Raw genomic sequence first — 20354 nt, forward strand, 5'->3', positions numbered from 1 at the left:
CCAATAATATAACCTCATCAGTCCCTGGTTTGTCAAAATAAGGACTATTTACAGGATAGTTGAGGGGTTCAACCAAGGTTAAAGTGAAATTAAACACCCTTTGTTGCTCCATTGGGGATCCCTGCTCTCACTGTACTTCTAACCTGCCTGACCTCTGTCTTGTTTTCCAGAACAGTGAACACCCAATGAGGGATGGCAACTCTTGGAAAGGTATTAAAACACAAAAACCCCTTCTGTCAGTTTTATTATTTCTTTTTTTTTTTTTTTACTGGAAATTGCCTCACCAATGCAACCCACTTACAGATCAGACAGACTGATCAACAAACAACCTTCATTACCAATTTGATTCATATCCTCTTTTCACCCAATAAGCAATGGTCGCTACCAAGCTTCTAAGAAGGACGGTCTAATTGAAATTGAATTTGATACTTGTTATTTTATTCAGATATTTGCATCTGAACTAAACATCCCACTCTTTTTTTTTCAAAACTGGTTTAATGAAACAGCATGGGACTGTAGGTCACTGTGTATTAGAAAAACTACTGAGGAAAACTATCAATTTTCAACAATAATCCTCTTTGCCTTTGCATTTGGCTTTGCAAAGTATTGCAACCCTCAGGGCAAGGTTATTTCCCCTATAAACCTCATTTGCATTCCACGGTTGTGCAGTATACTCCTCATTTGATCCCAGCATGTGCACTGGGGTTTCTGTACACCGGTATGTATCTTGAAAACAAATATCTTCAGAAATAAATGCACAATGCTGACCTCAAACATTGCACTGGAAATTGCAAACCAGCAGGATGTAGTTTTGTAGTTTAAAAACCTGATCCTGTGGCATCCACAACCCTGGACAGGTGACCTCTGGCCTGGCTTTGTTATAAATATGATTTCCAAAAGGCAAGGGTCAGGAGTAGGCGATTTGGAATGTCTGTGGGCACTTGATATGAGATATGCTTTAAAATAAAACCTGGAAACCTGATAGGCATTACATTGCATAAGTCAAATTATTCAGGGTGGGAGGGCCCTGGACACTGCAGAAGATTCAATTAACCTTTTCCTTTTATATTGCTTTTAGTGACCAACCCACTCATCAGTCTTCTATACATTTAACCTGTTTTAACAAAGCAACCCACGAAGACGACTCTCAATAGCCCCTTGACATTTTCACGCAGGTCCAAACAGCTGCTTCTCCAAAAAGGGGTAAACATCACAGTAAGCAGAGAAGGGACCAAGAAGAAAAGCAGCTCAAAGGACAAGAGAGGCTAATATCATATCAGTGCTAGCCGCACAATGGCAAGTGGTGAGGGACTGTCACCTCCCACCACAACTTACACCTACTCAGGACTATCACAAACACACAGTATTCGCAAAATAAAACAGCATTTTAACAAAAAGGACAAAGCATCAAAGATCAGTAGTCATTCGCCAATGGTGTTTTGTAAAGGGGAAGCCACACAAAGGCAAATTAGCTGACGAACGCTTAAGGAAACAAGTTTAATTGTGCGGGAAGGTCTTTCACATATGTGAAAAAAAACTCCACCACAATGCATAGAAACACACTCACACCCACACATAAGCAATACAGAAGACAAAAAAATGTTGCAGTAGAAACCAAGCCAAAGAACTCCCAAGGGAACAGGACTGCTGGCTGAATCGCAGGCATTATTTCAAATGGAAATAGTTTTCATATTGACTGAAGTTAAATTAACCTGTTTATCCAATGTGTACTGATACAGTTTATTTTGTAGATTTTTTTTGACAGCCTCCCCTTTAATTTTGTGGAAGAATGAACATGCATTAGCAAATAATTCTGTATGAGGTGCCAGCACTACTTCCTAGTGCTCAGCAGAATAAGCAAATGCATATTGCAATATACACACATATACTCGCAACAAATCTAGCATTCTTTAAGTTTCTAGCCTTGTATGGGAATACACTCCCACAGCAAGTTATGTCCTCCTCAGCATATTTTTAACACATAATCAGTACAAACTGCACTTAAAATCCCTCTTTGGCAATTCAGAAACCTCATCAGCTTACCATTACAAACAGCAGAGCACCATTCCTCAGTACTTCAGTACAACGCTGGAGCCTAATCAGTGATTCTACAACAGGTATGTAAAAGTGTCCCTATGAATTTGTAACTAAAATACCATGCTCTGTGAAAACAATTCACTAAGAATCCACCAAATGCCAGCACAGGTTTATTTTCTTTCAGCTAGTCAATGATACAGCAACCAAAGACTGTCCTCCAGGCAAGCGAGCCACAGCGCAGCCCAAATCCTCATCTCCACATGCTTTCTGTCTTTGAATCGCAAGGTTGAGACCGTATCTTACTACCAGTGGAGAAACAGAATCCCGAGCCAGCAGACAGATGATAATTAATGATGGAGGGCTGGATAAACAGGGAAAAGATGTCCTTCACCTCTGTACAACAGAGTTCACTGTGGGGTCAAACCCTGCGGATGACTTTTCTGGAGAACTCCCATGGATTGGAGCATTTGGAAGGAAGGGTGCTGATCTACTTCCTCACCCCCTAACCAGTCTTTAATCATGCTCTGCTACATTCAATCAGAAATAAATATATATATATATATATATATATATATATATATATATATATATATATATATAACAGACATAAACATACAGGCAGTGTTGCCTGTTCTCATCTTTTAGACTTTTTAAATCAATACCTGTGCTGTACCTGCCCCATAGGGCAGATATACAAACATAAGACTAATTGCTTAAAAATGTCCTGTTATAAAACACTACCCACACAACCTGCTATAGTTATGCCAGAAACAGACACTGGCAGTAGTAATGCCAACAAAAAACCGCTAGAACAATGTTTCTGAACGTTGACCTGGATAGAAGAGTTTCAAGATAACGGGCATTACTGAGGATGGCAGAAGGGTACACAATACCTCCATTGTGCTGGTGTTGCTTGATATATAAATGTACACACTTGTCCATAAGGAACTGGCTTGAGACCCACAACAACTTACACTCTATGGCCTGTGTGTGAAATATTTCATTGATGATTATGGATGCTGTGACTGAGCTACCAGACCATGCATTATTCCTACCCTGAAAACAGTGCCAACTCCCAGTGCTTTTGATCCTTCAGCAAAGCCTGACCTCTTCCTCGTTCTAACAAAGAAAGTAGGCTTAGTTATGCTTTTGCTAATTATTAACAGGATAAAGAGGAAAATTACCACAGCAACCAAAATAACAGCAACACACCCTCATTACCCTCCTATTTTGCAAATTCTTTGTGGATAGATTCATAATTATGAAGCAGAACAAGAAAAAATAACACAAGCATATTACAGAACGATCCAAACTGGATTTTTCAGTAAACACTGCCTGTCTAGGCAGCAATCTCGTTCCATCACTTCAAAACGCCTCAGGTCTCTTTGCTCCCCTCCTGACAAGTGTTTACGTTTTTAGAGTTCAGTCAAACACAAGAAGTTATTATTTTATTCAAACAACTCTAATTTGTACAAACACTTGTACTTGCGATGAAATGAAGACCACTGAAGAAAATTTCTCTTTGAAGAAAAACAAAAGTAGAAAGAACTTTTATCTTTCCAGGTATTGACATATAGAAGCCCATTTTTACTATTGTTTGGGAATAAAACTCGCTTGACATTCTGGCACAAATTACCATTGATTTTACAGTATGAAGTAAACAGTAGCTATACTGCCTCTTTCTTGCTACCCAATACGTTAATACAGAGCATGAAAAACACCCCCTTCAGTGGAAACTAAACTGATGAACCAACAGCATGACTCTAAACTGTTACTGCATTCCAGGTCCTGTTTGAAATCTGTCCAGTCTAAAATAACAATCCCTCCATGGGCAATTTACTTTAATAAATCACTCAGTCACATATAGAATGTCTCAGTCTCATGATTGCAGACAGGCAGTCCCCTCGTTCTTGCCTCTACCCCAATGGGACTCACAGACTTAGCCTAATTCACCTTGATTTTCCTTTGGTTTGAATAAAGTTCTCATATATATTTTTCTAAACAGTTCCCAGTTGCAAATGCATTTGAATGTACAGTATCACATCACTAGGAATGTTTTTAACCTAAGTCATGACATTATAAATTACCCCTTTGCCTTTATACCACAGCTCCAGTTTTTCTAGATATGCCTGCTTTAAAAATAAACAATGTAGAAAAACACAATAATTTTCTTTTTTTAATGCTTCCTCCTTAAAAGCTTTGTGCAGCGAATTACAGCAGTGAATCAGGTGTGGCCTAAATACAGCATGGGCTCAGCAAACAATACCCTGCACAGACATGGGGATCCTGTCTCAATGCTGTAGGTCTCATCAACATCACACTCCAACATTTAACTGCAGCTCGGGCATCCGCTCCTGAGCCATTGTTCCCTGAGAGATTATAATGTAAGAAGGTGATTATGTTTACCTGATGCAATAGCTGCTAAACCCGCTGAATTATTCAAGCAATAAAATCACAGTCAATTCCTCTGAGCCGCAGAGCTCTCAAAGAAAAAGTGCATTGTAATTCATCAAGACAGGGAATGCCTAACGAGCACTGCTCAAATAGTTAAATTTATTTTATAAAAAACCATGGAACAAAGTTAGCTGCTGCAAAAATATCTGAATTCTCCAACAGAGAGATATGCCATCTGGAACATCTCACATTGCATAGAATTTAGTAATGACCAGGGGTTAGACACAAACCCGCCTCCTATAGAGAATATTATTCTGTTCCAGCAGTCATACACTATTTATCATTATCGTTGACCAGGCATGTGAGATTCTCTAGCAATGCTCCAAACACTTAATACTTAAATCACAGCGCTATAACAACTTTGTAACCACTCTGGTTAGAATTACTACCAAAGAAACAAAAAAGACAGGATGGATTTTAGGATTTAAGTAATTGATTATTTGTAAAGATGTGCTGAGAATTTGATACAGTTTAGAGTTGAGTTCTGTATATTGCACATTTAGGATTTGTTATGCAGCAGGCAACTTTACTGCATCGTTGACTAAAAGCACCAACACAGGCCTATCATGCCAAGTTGAATCTATTGTTTCTGACTCTAAAACCCCACAGCTTGCCAGATCCAATAGATTTTTTGGCAAAGATTTAAAAACAAAATGATTTCATTTGGAACATGTTGCTTTTTTCCCCCTCCTTCGAGACAGTGGTGTCTTACTAATTGCTGAGGTAATCTACAAGCGGAACAATAGCCGCGAAATTTTTTAAAACAATGTCGGTACCTAGTCATTGACGCCGGCTCTGCATAAATAAAGATAACAAATGTTTACATATATAAATATATATAATATTATATATATATATATATATATATATATATATAGATATTAATATTATATATAATATATATATTAATATAATATATTACTTAATATCTCCTAATTTTCAAAGCAAATGGTTATTAGAAACAGTGGGAAATAAAAAGCACTGGAGGCTTGACTAAGATTTCCAAAAGCAACTGCACTGCTTTCACTCCACAAGATGCAGATTTGTGATGCTTTAAACAAGTTTAAAAGATTATATAAGTTATACAGGGCTGTAAAATCATTTTCAAATACATTATTTTTGAATGGGGGCACTACACAAATGTCTGTGCATTGGGCAGGTGGAACACTCCAATGCACTCCAGTGAAATATGAGTGAAAGACAGCACTGTCAAAGACAACCTCTGTCAGTAATTCAACTGGGTAGATACTAAAAAGGGATTTCAGTGTTTGTAAAAGTGAGAGACTGGCAGCATATACAAGTCTACAGTGATACTTTCTGTAGAAGACCTTCATGAAAGAAAACTGTGGATAACTTTAGTTTATTCCTTTCAGTGTTAGACCATTGTCGATAGATACGCAAAAACTGTTCCATATAGTACTGCACTGAAGATTGTCTTCAACATTGATAGACTAGATTTAGCCATAATGCTGTCACCTTTAGTTTCTCTGTGTTGAGTGAACTGAATTCAGCACAGAGGTCCCTATCAGATCAGCGGGTGTTGTAAAGTTCTGTGCCTCTGGGTATGATGATATATTTCCAGTCGGGCCCCAACAGCATTATGCTGCATCGACTGAGATGGAAAAGGAAGAAAAGCTCCCTCGGCCCCAGCCAAGCAGCCAGGGCTGTTCTTATTACTCAGTTTCTTTGTGAGATGGAGCCAGCCCTGAAGCTGTAATCAGTTTCTTTGCATTAATTCTGATTTGATTCAGTTTTTCCAAGTGTCTCACCTCGCCTTGCTGCCAGCTGCACGCTGTAGACTCCAGCAGAAAGTGTGGAGTGTGGACATGCTTTCACCCCACAGAATAGGAACACAGCTTTACACACACACACACACACACACACACACACACACACACACACACACACACACACACACACACAGTTGGTTGAATGTATAAATAGTGTATAATCTAACAAGTTAAACCTACCTACCTAAATTATTTAGACTATATTATACATTTTCTGGCTGCTGCAGAAATATACAACTAATTAATTAACACTCACAAGTTTAGCTTTTGTACTTTCTTCCCTATATTTGTTACCGCATAATTCTGCTAGTTTTATATTTAAGTGTTCTGGTGCACCAAAACCTCTATACACAATATTAAGGTCTGGCCTCACCCCAGCAAGCTCATTAAGTCTGCCAGCGGGATTAATTAAGATTCAGAAACCCGGATGTTCTTCATCCCAGACCGCTGGACCACACAGCCTGAATTTTCTTTTTTATTAACAAAAGCCTAATCCTCAAGCCAGCCTAATTGAATTAATGGTAAATTCAGCAACCTTCTGTTCCTGAGGCAGATTTGCTGGCACTGCCCAGGAGTGAAGCCCATGACTAGGGCTTCCTGTTCCTCACAGTCCCCTGAAATCTGTCTTTCTCATAGTAGCCTGGATCTTGAGGGCTTGATTGACTCCCAGCCACCGTAGCCCCTTCTATTTCTCTTTCCTGGTTAACAAAAATATAAAAAAGGGTGATTCTGAGTTTTTCTTATTAAACAAGAAATATTTTTGCCTAATTGCTGCTTCAAGTAAGTGCGATTTTGGCTGTTTCCAAAATGGTGCCAGTCCTTGGCTAATTCAGGGTTATTGTTTCTCCACAGTTTAGCATCTACAGCAGATCTCCATGCAGCAATAACATTCCAGTGCCAGGGAAGAAGGCAGTAACTGTGTTGACATCATAGAGAACACCCATATATAAGCTGAACAGAAAATAAAAGAATAAAAAAACAAAAAACAAAAACAGTAGTAAGCACTTCATATATAATTTACATCAGGAACCCTGTGTTGGATGAAGGAAACTGATGGTGCTTACCAAACTGAGCTCCAACATCCCATGTCAGTTTTGAAGGAAATAAAGGGTATTTTATTATTCCTCCCTGCTGAAGACAAAACTGCTAATTCCCAAAGAAGACAAAGCCTTCAGCTACACAAGATCAGAGGGCTGAAGACTCCCATCCTAATCCTTAACCGATATTGTGACCATATGGCGACGGCTCATTTTGAGCTTTTAAAGTGGATTAGTCAATGAGTGGATTATTAAAAGGACCAAAGGCTACAGTAAGGCCAGAAGGCAATTGTGCACAGGTGGGTTTGCCAATCATACAATGGGTTTGAATAACTCCAGAATTACAGTACTACTCACTTGAGTTGATGGATGCTTATTGTTAAAGCAAGCTTGGAAAGACCCGAGAGGGTAATTGAAATCCCTGCTAGTGAACTTGTTCTCTCACCAGGACACTAGTGTCGAACATTTCAACCACCCATTGATTCTCCTGTAACTTTGAGCTCGAGTTGAACCTTTCCAAGGCACTTAGCTTTGGCTCCAATCTCAGAGAGCAAGATAAACAAATGCAATTAAAGCACTTGTGGGAGGCTGAAGAGAGATAAACTTCACAGTCTTTGACGGTTAAAAATTCAAGTTAAAGTTCAAACTATCTCCAGTACAAGGCTACTATTCAATTACCTCTTGTTCTTAGGCTTGCTGCTCTAATGTTGTCCAAGATAGCAAGGTTCATAAAAGACGCCTCCAACACCGTCTCTGATATAAGGCTGATATACCATAAATCTTCATACATGTTTAACATTCTCAGCGCCACTGTGTTTTTGAGTCTTTAAAGATCTTAGTTTAGTTTGCAATTTAGAAAATCCATAAACTACAAACTAACATTATTTACATTTACATTTTTGTGCTTGTGTTGTCTTACGCAATTGCACACCGAATCAATGAGACCCAGGTCCCTTATTAAACAACTCAGTCATGTTTAATGTTGTTGAAGCTGACACCCTGGGATCCTTCAAGAAGCTGCTTGATGAGATGCCAGGACCAATAAGCCACTAACAACCAAATGAGCAAGATTGGCAGAATGGCCTCCTCTCGTATGTAAACTTTGTTTTGTTTCACTTGGCCTAAACTGTATTTTTACTTACATACTGTACTTGACATCTCTGCTAAGCAACTACAGCCTTCACAATGCACCAATCTCAAAGCACCCAGCTTTCTGGTGTACAAATCACAACAAGAGTTTCTACTCATGTAGAAATTGTTTTAACTGCAGTTCAGCTGCATCATGGCTGCGAGAATTTGATTTTTTGTGAGCTCAAATTCCTGTTGCAGAGAAGACAACCCTGATTTAACAATTGCCTGCCCACAATCCTCCTGACCTTGGCCTAACACTGAAACTATGCTATAGTTAGATCTGGAGATAGAAATAGGGATGTGCTTCCATATCTCAAAGTGGGAATTACAAAAGGTTAGCCAGGAACAGTATGCCTGGACTTCCATTGACTGGAAAGTGAGAACATTCTTTTTGTTAAAAATACCCCTCCTCTGTCTGTTTGCGCTAAGGACCTTCCACACAGTGTTCAGATAAAAAAAAAGGACAAACAGTGCTCAGTTAAATAATTTGGTGAAACCATTGCTGTCACTGTAGATAAGGTATTAAAGATCAACAAGTACCCATGTCCAGGAGGCAGTTTTCAACTTAAGCTAACAAAACTCAATGTGAATAAATAATGAATGACCACACTTTCAATTAATTGCATCAGAAACCGTGAGATGATATATCTTTCCTCTCAAACCTTCCTATTTCCCCACCTAGAATCTACATCTATCACCTATTTTAATGTGTACCAGCAAGGGTTCCTCGTACCCTTTCTCCACCCTCGGCTACACAGCCTGGCCACTAGGATTAAATTATGACAAGAAGGCAAGGACTTTTAAACAATGGGGTGGTCCTCAAGGTGAGCCTGTTACCACCTCAGCAATGAGAGAGAAGATCTTCCAAACCTTCTTTTTTAATTTCCTTCACAATCCCAAAATGGATTAACTAGGCATGTGCTGTCCTGTATTTACTAACCACTGAGCATAATAATAAGACAAAAGGTACAGTGTGTTCAGCCATTACCTTTATAACTCAAACTGGTTTAGCTGTTGGTTTTATTTATTTATTTACTTATTTTTTTAGTACAGGTATTGATATCAATATTTTATTTATTTGTTTAAGTTTTTTTAGCTCAAACATCTAAACACATACAATAAGTCAGGAATCAGACACTTGCTATACCTCTGGTGCTGTTCATATTAGTACTCGACAGTGGTACAGAAGTTTGTGGGTTTGTTTGGTGGTTAAAGCATAGGAGTTGCATCACTGGAGTACATATAAAATAGGGGAGTGGAATTTGATATTTGCCACTATAGTTCTAGGTCACTTTATCTGGTCATGACACCATAATTTAAGCCTGTCTGGGTTAGAGATAATTTAAACAAAAAGTGAAAATATAATTCCTGCTCCCACCACCCCACACACTCTCAGAGTTCAACTTTCTCTCAGGGAGTGGAATTTACACTGGGGTCATGCGAGTGCTGGGCAGCCACTTTTAAGTTAGATCCCTCTCCCCAGAATCCCTTCTTCCAGGGCAACAAAAAGTAAATCGATTATCCATAGACACTCAGGTTTCTGAAGTAAGCGCCAATATCTTGTCACCCACAGAAGCTTTAAGGTATTGATTGCCAGAGATCCAACTAGACTGTCCTGCCAATAGTTCATCTTACACGTCACGAAAATGTTTTTACTGCTGCATCACGCTGCCAAGATTGAGATAAGGTAGTCAAAGTCCTTTCTCAAGCTTCTTAGCTCACAGCTCAAGCAGCCCAGCTTAGAGAAGCTTGTTTATGCAGCCTTGATACACTGTGGGTAATACAGGTCAGCGTCATGCTTAAACTTACCCTGATCGCACATCAACAAGGTTGACCAGACCCTGAACCCACTGCTTTCCCTACAGCTGTCCAGCACTCTTAATACCCTGCAACCGAAGTGTCACAGATAAGACTCCCTTTTCATAGTAGTTTAAGGCATTTCAGGCTTTACCATGAACTTGGTTAGATATGACCTTGCTGAATTCATCTCACATGTGACCAATTAAAATCTCAAGCCTCTTTGAACTGATGGCAGAGAATCAGAGAACCAATTGCAATTCAGTGTCTGTATCTAACCAGGATGAGAACAAATTGTTAAAGGATCCAGCTCATCTGTCTAGGGGATCCTATTCAACAGAAAATGTGCTGTGTTAAGGAAATACTGCCTGTACATTTATCCCATTCTCAAGCCTCTGTCATGTCCACTTCTACAATGAGCATGAGTGACCGGGATTTCACACCATAAAGCAGCTAGGATTTCTTCATCCCCTGCACATTTTTTTAAAGAAACTCAGGAGAGCCTAGCCAAAGCAGCAGAATCACCAGGGAATGTTTCTAGAACCTGCCCCAGGAGAGGAAACAATTGAGAACAAAGAAAACAAAGGCATTCAATATTTATTTTTAAATGTTTATTACATGGAGTCACTCCTTCTGATGTTTAACATAAGTTACTCTGGATTGCACAGTCAAGGATTTTACAACATTTAACTAACCTTAAACAAAAAGGTTATTTACATAACCTGGAAACCTAAAGCCCCCCAGCACTGAATAAATTGGAAGATTATAAGATTGAACATAAAATATGTGAAAGGAATTTGGCACAGTGACTCATAAAGACTTATTTTGCTTGCTGTCACTAATGACTATGAACTAATGGAGTGTCCAGAAAGTTAACATTTGTTAATAAGTACACTCTTGACTTAAGTTTGCATACACTGCATTCAAACATGAGCATAGCTACTCTGCTATCTGTGTGTACTCCGGGGGAGATTTTCCAATATGAGCAAATTGCCCACACCACAGCTACAGTGCCTACACTACACTTTGCCTGCATGACCAGTGAGCTATTAAATCCTACTTGATTAAGAAAAAAATGTCAAAGCGATGTAGCAACAGTTAATTATGCCAAATTTTGCTCTGCTACCCAGGGAACACAAGCTGAACAGTAAAAGTTCTCTCCAGAATTTTGCTCCACTAATCAAAAGTGTTATTTCCTTGTAGATACAGTAAAGCAGGCAGCGTCTTGCTCTGCTGATCCAGGCAATTTGCACTCTGTAATCCCCTCTGCCTGCGAACTGTCGCCTGTATGCTAATCCATATAATTCCCACACTGCAGTAAGTAAACTGGATAGCAGATCCTGAAGCCAAATCCACTTTGTTAAACCTTGCCTCAATTCCCTCACAGCAACAGTATTTTGATCAATCCCAGGTTCAATTTAGTCTTTTATCAATTTGTCATTCGCTTTTTTTTCCACATTCACTTGGTGTTGTTTTCCCTTTAACTGGTTCAGGACAGGTCTTGAGTTTCCTCACAGAGTATATCGAGAAGAGTGCTCTTTATTACCTGATCTAAACCATATATTGCTTTATGGAAAGCTAGCATAAATATTAGGGTCCCAGACTGGGTCATAAAGTCATAAACGACCACCAGCTTGATTATATTAAAAAGAGGGAGCGCCATACCTTTGAAGGTCAGCTGTACTCTTGGGGCCGACAATGGAAGACAGCTGGACACCAGCACCCAGAGACTGAGTGCCAGGAGATGGGTCACCATGCAGAGGCTGTGAATGGCCATGGTGTGAAGAGGTCCAATCCTAACCAAAATCTCCCAAAAACCCTGAGGAAACAAGGTAAGATGTTGTTAATTATTCACAATTACAGGCCTGGTGTTTTTGTTTATTATTATAGGTCAGCTTGGACTAACTGGGTTTTCATTAGTGATTCCTTACACAGTAATTTGTTTTCAGGGGCATAAAAAACATTTTGGGTAGATGGCTCAATATCCTTAATTACATAAATCATATATGACACATAGTAGGTATACAATCAAAAAGCATGCACTATGTACAATGCAATACTTGGGAATCAATCTTAATTAAAAAAAAAAAAAACACCAACAGCAACATTAAAGTACAAGCCCATAGCAGAGCACACAGCACTGATGGTTACTCCCGCACTGTTATAATTACGATCAGCCATGAGAACAGTTGTAGAATTACAGCCAGTCCTTTTTTGTGTTGAACAGCCCTGGTGTTCACACATTTTGTTTTTGTCAATAAACCCTACAATGTGGCAAAATTACTATGTGTTGCACTTCCTTCTGCTCTGACTAGATGGCAGCATCAAGCACCATAGCTCTGTCTGACGGACTCATCTTAGCTCAGTTCAAACGATGCAAACAGTACACATGTTTGACAGTCTTTGTTAAAATGTTGAGAACATTCAGCGACTCAGGAATTAAAGGGTTAAGCACGCATCAGAGCATATGAACATTGGAATGCACTTTTTCATTCTTTTCCTTTTCTCCTCCTACTGTTTACCGACTCCATCTCTCTTTCTTGCCCTCTGCTCCCTCGCTCCCTCTCCACCTGTCTTCTGTTGAATTCCACTCTCCCCCCTTCCCGGTACCAGTTCCAACTATATCATGTCTCTTTGAGGTCTTTCCTCTTCACAATGGCAGAAATGAGAAACCCTAACATAGACAAATACTGCCCCCACACTCATCAACGCGGAGCCCAGTAAAAAGAGCAGAGTCAGCCACCGCTCTTTGAAGAGAGAATTTGCCTTCCCACTCGGTCCTGTGCATGCTAGTCTTTTGCCCGCTGTTCCTTTCAAAACAACTCCTCCACTGCAGACCCCAGTGGGGTCCATATCATTAGTTCTATGGTCACCCCACCCCCCACCCCCTTCCACAACACACCACAAACCTTTCTGCACAAAAGAAGAGCACCCACTCAAGTCTAAGTGTTTTCAAAATGGCCTGTTCAAGAGTAACAAGGAAACTTAGTATATTGTGTGTTTTTTGTTTTGTTTTGTTTTTTGTTCATCTAAATTTATAGAGCAGCCACCAAAAGGTAAAATGGTTTTGATCAAGAGCGGGTATGAATATTGAAAGCATGAGTAAGGTCCCTCTTATAATGTTAGCGAACTACATTTACTAATTTATACATTCTGGAGCCTTAGTTCTGTGGAACTGGTCACAATAACTGTTCTCTTTACTAATGATGTAATGACAGCATGCATGGAGTGATAGTCATACCTCATTCAAGACTTTGTATTCACAGTGTACGCCTTCAACGCACAATGCACACATTAGCATGAATAAATGTTTAACAAAGCAACAGGGTTCGTCAAGTTGAGGAATTCAAAAAGAATATCCTGCTTTGAATTTTTTTAAAAAGGACCTTGGTCAATGCTTCCTGCTAAATAATCTGTTTATATTCTAAGAGCTAATCCGGGAATGTCAAAATACTCACAAAGACTATAGCAAAAATTATCCACAACCAATATTACTAAGAGAAACAAAGACACAGCGGAAGGCACTTAACAAAAAAACGCCAGTGAATAGACCGGATCTACTAAGCTTTTGATAAGCCAGTGCAAAATTGACACCATTGTTTACCAAGGGCTTTTTATTTCTGTACAAATAGTTTATGAACACTCTACCACTACAAATCAGAATTTTTACAATCCATTTGATACTATATTTTCCCGTTCATCTGTGATCCAGCCGTTGCTTTATACCATTATGGGTTGAAGGATCTTATCAAGGGTTTTTTTGTTGTTGTTGTTTAAGACACTGAGTTATGCTCAAGTATATCATGTTTACAGGGTGTTATTGATTTACAACAGAGTTTTCTCTCTACTCTCAGAACCTGTTTAGGCTCCAAAGTCTCCCAAGTCAAATCAGCTCAACGGGGCTTTAAACAAGCTTTGTGAAAACTATTACAGGATTTCAAAGTGTAAAAGAAAGTGAGTCATAAAAAAAGGGAACAAAGAAAAACTCAAACATTATGGATTGTACATAATAGAACTGTAATCTCATGGGATAATAGTTGGATTGACTCAAATAAATCTGCCCTCTCTCATTCCCTCTTTTGCTTACACTCTTTTAGAAATGTATTTGTGCTGTGTGCAAACCAGTCACACCTTTGAAGCACAATAGGAAAACGTGTGTCTAAACCCGATGGCATTATTGCAATGTGATTGCAAAACAAGTGAAGCGGTCAATTTCTGATCACACAGCAGTTCTATTAAAAAGCACCGAAAAACGATTATATTAGTTGATTAATACGAACAAGCTATAACAGCAATGTGATGCAGAAAGGAATCCCTGGTTGTGGTTTGAGTTTGGTACAAATTATTCATAATAAGCTCTATTTTTATTTAACTACAACTATTCTTTAGAGGTTATGATACGATCACTTTTTCAGAAAATATTTGGAAATATTTTTTTTGCAAAGGCCAACTGCGTAACATGTCATATGATCAATTGTGCCATAGTTGAGGAGATTTATTAGCGTTTTAAAGGGGCATGACAGTGGGTGTTTGACTAGACAGACTATCCGTATCCTACTATAACTGCCATAACACCCCTTCCAATAAAGTGACCACGCTCTGAACATAATGAGGGACAACAGACAAGGTTATCACTACTACAGAAGAGCAACCCACTCACAATTGGGCTCCATTAAAATCCTATGTCACATATACTGTTCAATTACCTGAATCTGATTTTGGAAAACAATAATCTGTCTTTGGAATAAGAGCAGGACAGAAACTGTGTGCATCCATGTTAAAAACATAAGCTAATTTAATAAAGTCGCCCGGTTAAGTCTAACATGAGCAAGGGAGTTTTTAAACATTATTACTTGGTTGGGCAATTAACTACACGAAAACAATCCACTTATTCTAAAATAAATTTACAAGCAACAACTGAAGTATGTTTGTTGTATTTTAAAAGCCTGTAACAAACCTTGGGTAATGAAATAAATGTTTCCACTTCGCAAAGAGTGTATTTCTTTGCTCATCTGGTAAGATTTTGGCTTGAGGTTGAAGGCAGGAGATAGAACAAAACACTTGTCTGTGGGAGTGGTTTTATTCAGATTTCATGGCTGAGCAGTTAAAAGTTAGCCTATATATTTGTTTAATTCCTACCGTCTTTACATGTAAACCCTTAATTTTCGTATAACAATACTATCAGTTTTATTGCATTTGTGGATTTAATTGCATGTACTTATTCCACCTGGAGACTATTTAGGCATCAAGAACAGCAATTCAATGTTGAGATTCTATCTTCAGAAAGGAAGCTGGCAGATGAGACCCTGCCTAAGTTATTGTGACAATTACCACTGCCTGTAGTTAATAAGGCAGATGGAGGCAAAGCTTGTGAGACAGATCCTCATTAAACTGAGAACTATGCTTATTACCATACAGAAAAAAAGGATATCTATCTATCTATATATATATATATATATATATATATATATATATATATATATATATATATATATATATATAGCATAATAGATGGGCTTCAGTGAGTTACAGGAAAATAATTCAACTATGGTTTCTGTTATGTCATAAATTATGAGACCGAAGGTCGAGTAATTTATAAACTGTCACAGAAACCAGAGATGGAATTGTTTTCCTGTAACTCACTGAAGAGGCCCATCTGTTATTTTTTACATGGATACCCTTATGATGCAAGTATAAAATAAGATGAGGTTCAGCAGTACAGTTGTTTTTTTTGTTTGTTTTTTTAAACGTAGTGTTTCAGTGCTGTACGGACGTTCTATGTTGTTATCCATTAGTGCTTCACCTTCATTTGGACGATTGCCTTTACCTGTTTTAATTTCCCCTTCCTCTGAAGATATGCACCAGCTTTATATCTTTATTTTTAATGTATTGTAACGACCTCGAGAGGTGGCGGGAATCTTGGAGGACCTCCGTGATGGACAGGTAGAGAGAAAGGCTGCCAAGAGATCTCCTCCAACCGGAAGTGAGAAGCGAGACGGTGTGAGCTGCAAGAATGACGTGAGGGGGAGAGAGAGACGACAGCCAAACTGATAGGAGTGAGGTGATAATAAGAGAACGAGAGAACCACACACCATTACTACTGTCAGTCGTGAGACAGCGTGTGTGTGTGCTTGTATTGACCCTCACCCTCCATACTTCTGCCTACCCTACACTCTTTCACCTCTCTATCCTTATTCTAAATAAATACGGGCTGACCACCACCCGTTCACCACCATCACTGCGTCTGTCTGAGTCCATAAGTTTAGAACCAGAAAACGTTACACTGGTGTTTGAAGTGGGATGCAGGTACCCCGGCACACACTCATCGGACTGTAGCCTGATTAAACGGACTTGAGGCTCACAGAGGAGAGTGTAGCGTGCATCGGGGTAGGCAGCAGCAGGGCTGGTAGGTGACATAATCACTCACGAAGACATAAGCCTGACATACCCTCCTTGCAACAGAGCCGGCTTCTTTATACAGTGGTATCGTTTTCATGAGAGGGGTCCTGGGTTTGCGTCCGCCCTCTGTCTGTGTGTGGATTACTAATCCTATCTGATGCGCCTGCCTGCGGGAACCTATTCGCTACAGTATTCTCATTTTGTTGGTCATCAATGAACATTTCTGTACTGTGGGTGTTGTAGAGTGATTGAAAACGAGACACTTTGTGTTTGAATTGAAAGTGATCGTCTTGAATCAAAGAATGGGTCACAGTTCAAGTATATTTTCCTCTAGAAGAATTATAACTTTTTGAAATCACTACTTTTTTTCCCCTGAATGTCTCTGGATGCAAATATAGCCTTCATCCATGTATTATAATATAAACACACACACACACACACACACACACACACACACACACACACACACACACACACAAACAAATTATCCTGTGTATTTTGCTTTGCATCTACAGGCGACAGAAGCAGTTAATAAATGGTTTGTTTGTTTTAATGCTTGAGTCTTAAGTTAGCTACTTTTTTGTTTTGTTTTTAAAACCTTTAAATCTGAAATAGATGCTACCACAGGTGCTGGAACTAGGGGTGCAGCACCACCCCCTGGCTTTGCATGGCTTCCATTATATTCAGGGGTTACAGTTTTGTTCAATGGCTTTTCATCACCCCCACTATAAAAATGGTTCCAGTGCCACTGGATGCTAAGATATTTTCCTTTCTCGGTTACTGAAGTGAAACAGATCGACCACCCATTTTGATGTCTCAACGCTAAATATGCTTTAGTCTAATCATTGTTTCTAGCACATACACCTAACACCAGCTTACAAAATCACTGCAAAAAAAAGTAGGCCAATTTTAAAAAGTGTATTTAATTTCCTTAAAAGCATTTCTAAGCGCTTAAAAAATCGTTAGGCAAGCTCTGCTTTTAGGGGGCTTAATATTTTGTAAAACGTGCAATATGTGCCTAGGACAGACCCACTGGGGTACACAGATCTGTTTTACAGAGGTGTAAACTCGAAATTAATTAAAACGGAATCAGAGGAACTGTGTATTTCCTTTTTGGAAGCGTCCGTTATAATTTTGACATGACCTGATTTATACAGCTCAGGGTCATAAAAAACAATTCAAGCTATTAAAAATCTCCCCGGCAGGATCCTGTTCCGCTAGTAAGTACGTGTCAGCGACGAGCTGCTCAAATCTGCAACCCAGGGAATGGGATCGTGTTCCCTGGGCAGCCGCCGGTATCAACGTATCCGTTCCTAGTCTGTCCAATTGCATTTACTGCATCTGACAACAACTTTGTAAACGACTCTACAGTATGTCTATATTGGCTTTACATGAAATACAGCCACATGCATAATCACTGTTTAAAAACGAGGGGTGCACAGATTCAGCAGCAGTCTAGTGTTGTGGTTATCTTAATTTTTACACCTCCCGGCCCACATTAAGCCCTACTTATGTACCTGTTGAGTGGCAGGGTAACTCATAAATCACAATCTGCTAATGTTTATCTTTTTTTTTTTTAAATTAAGATCGTGTTCATAACCTCACCAGTAAGTTATATAGCCTATGGTAAGAAGCCAAAACGTGGTCAAGCAACAGATACACCAAACTTGCTGTGTATTATACACAACGAACATGCTATTCTAAATACCAATTATTCACATGTTCCCTTAAACATAATTCAAAGCCATTAACTATAGGTAGTTCCATTAGCAAATCACAGCGATAAACATAATACACTCTAAATGCGACTGTGCTTTACTCCGACTAAATAATACAAAATACATAATAGAATTCCCTTTAACAGTTCAGTAAAGCAAACACCCTGATGTGCTATTATTACTGTCCACAAGCTTCCGACTTTAAATGATACAAACCCAGGTGGTTGTTCAAAAACCACTTACACTCACCCATTTCTGATAATACAGGACGCATCGAATACTGTAAGCGACGCGTGCAGGTTAACACAGGCATTATGTATTGTCAGGTTTAATAAGCATGTAGAACGGCAAATTTCACTACCTCGTTTTACTAAAAAATTATATATATATATATATATATATATATCTTGCTATTTAGATTTTACTAATGTAGATTGGGATACTGTATGGGGTAAATTACAGAACTGTTAAATAATTATTATTAGTAGTATTACTCGTCGTTGTAGTTTTAACAATAATAGTATTAAATGCTAACAATGTAGCAGTCTTAACTATAATACTCAAAAGTGAACGTTTGCAAGCTGTCTATTTGCTTATAGTCTGTTCATAAACAACGTCACCATATGGTAGTTGTTATTGTTTACTTTCTTTTTTGGTATTGACAGCGTTTATCAAAATGTTGATAAATACCTTTACAATATTGCAGTCTTATCAACATACGATTTACAAGCACCGATAACCTTAAGCCTACTTCCAGAACATAAGTACATAAACACTGCCAGCTAACGATCAAAATCAGCCACTGTCGGCGTTAAAATATTTGCAAAAATCACATAATATATAACCACAATGTAAAATACAATAAAATTAAACAAAACAGTGTATTGCTATATGGCGTTTAACTTTTTTGAAACTGTACAATACCTATTATAATTGGAAAAAAAAAAAAAAACCAAAACAAACGATATTATCAATGAACACAAACATTGCACACTTCACATTAAAATAAATACATTAATTAGATTGAGAATGAATTACCTTTATGTTATGGTCAGTAACAGTCTATCTTAATCCCCAATTATACATATACAAACAAACTTGTATATAGAGCAGTATCCACTGTAACGGTTTTCCAAATCACGATTTGAAGAAAAATGCAAATCCTTAAAAAAAAACTACTACTACTACTAATAAATAATAATAATAATAATAATAATAATAATAATAATAATAATGCGCTCTGATAATAATAATAATAATAATGCGCTCTGATAATGTTCTTAACAAGTTTCTTGATTCCTGTTTTTCATAAACACCTGTGTTCTTGATTTGGGTCTTGCTGCATACAATCCAAGAAAACAAATTAATTCTTCAAGCGCGGCTCTCAGTGTGCCCAGGGTGGAAGATGGTCCCAAATTGGCAATTCCTTGGAAAAGAAACAGCAAGTTGAACGTATTCCCGTTCTCTGATTCTCTGACCGCTTAGGCAGAGCTAAGAAGCTCCTGACTGCTGAAGAAAAGCTCTGGCAGGTGGATGAAATCAAGTCATTTGCATAACCCCTACCACAAGGCGTGGACTTACCTTTGCTGCCACCGCCCACAACCCCGCCTCCTAATGCTGGCAGAAGCGTCCCCTTTCCATTTGTCTTTTTACATACGCGTGGAAACCTTGCTGTCACTTTATGTAGACAGTGTTTATATAATCAAACATACATTTCTAGATAGATTTTGCACACTATTGGATTTAAACTAGTGAATGTTACCTTTTAAGATAAACTTGATATCTCCCAGCACAAATAAAGTATAGCTTCTAGCAAAAGAAAGGAAAATCAAGAATTACATCGAGTATAATTGCGCTAGTCCGTAAGTGTTTCGGTCTGAACAACAACTAGATGTTCTAAAATAACACACACTACATAACATTTATTAGTGTCTTGTTCGATCGTCATTGGATCAAATACAGTCAAGCATGGTATATAGCCCATATATATA

General features: G+C 38.5%; 1 protein-coding gene across 2 annotated transcripts in view; it reads right to left on the reverse strand.

The window, feature by feature from the left end:
* The window catches only part of LOC121329071 (semaphorin-3F-like), a 75976-nt gene extending 56116 nt beyond the window's left edge, over positions 1 to 19860 (reverse strand). The window contains exons 1-2 of one of the 2 annotated variants that reach the window (XM_041274378.1): positions 19680 to 19860; positions 11912 to 12065 (exon numbers count right to left, since the gene is read on the reverse strand). In XM_041274378.1, the coding sequence (XP_041130312.1) occupies positions 11912 to 12023 (112 nt within the window). In that variant the 5' untranslated portion in view covers positions 12024 to 12065; positions 19680 to 19860. Of the gene's footprint in view, positions 1 to 11911; positions 12066 to 19401; positions 19561 to 19679 lie in introns of those variants that run through there. The other variant, XM_041274377.1, reaches the window with a different exon arrangement.
* Between the last annotated feature and the right edge of the window lie 494 nt (positions 19861 to 20354).

The sequence above is a fragment of the Polyodon spathula genome, chromosome 16, assembly GCF_017654505.1.
Source record: "Polyodon spathula isolate WHYD16114869_AA chromosome 16, ASM1765450v1, whole genome shotgun sequence".
Classification (NCBI taxonomy): domain Eukaryota; kingdom Metazoa; phylum Chordata; class Actinopteri; order Acipenseriformes; family Polyodontidae; genus Polyodon; species Polyodon spathula.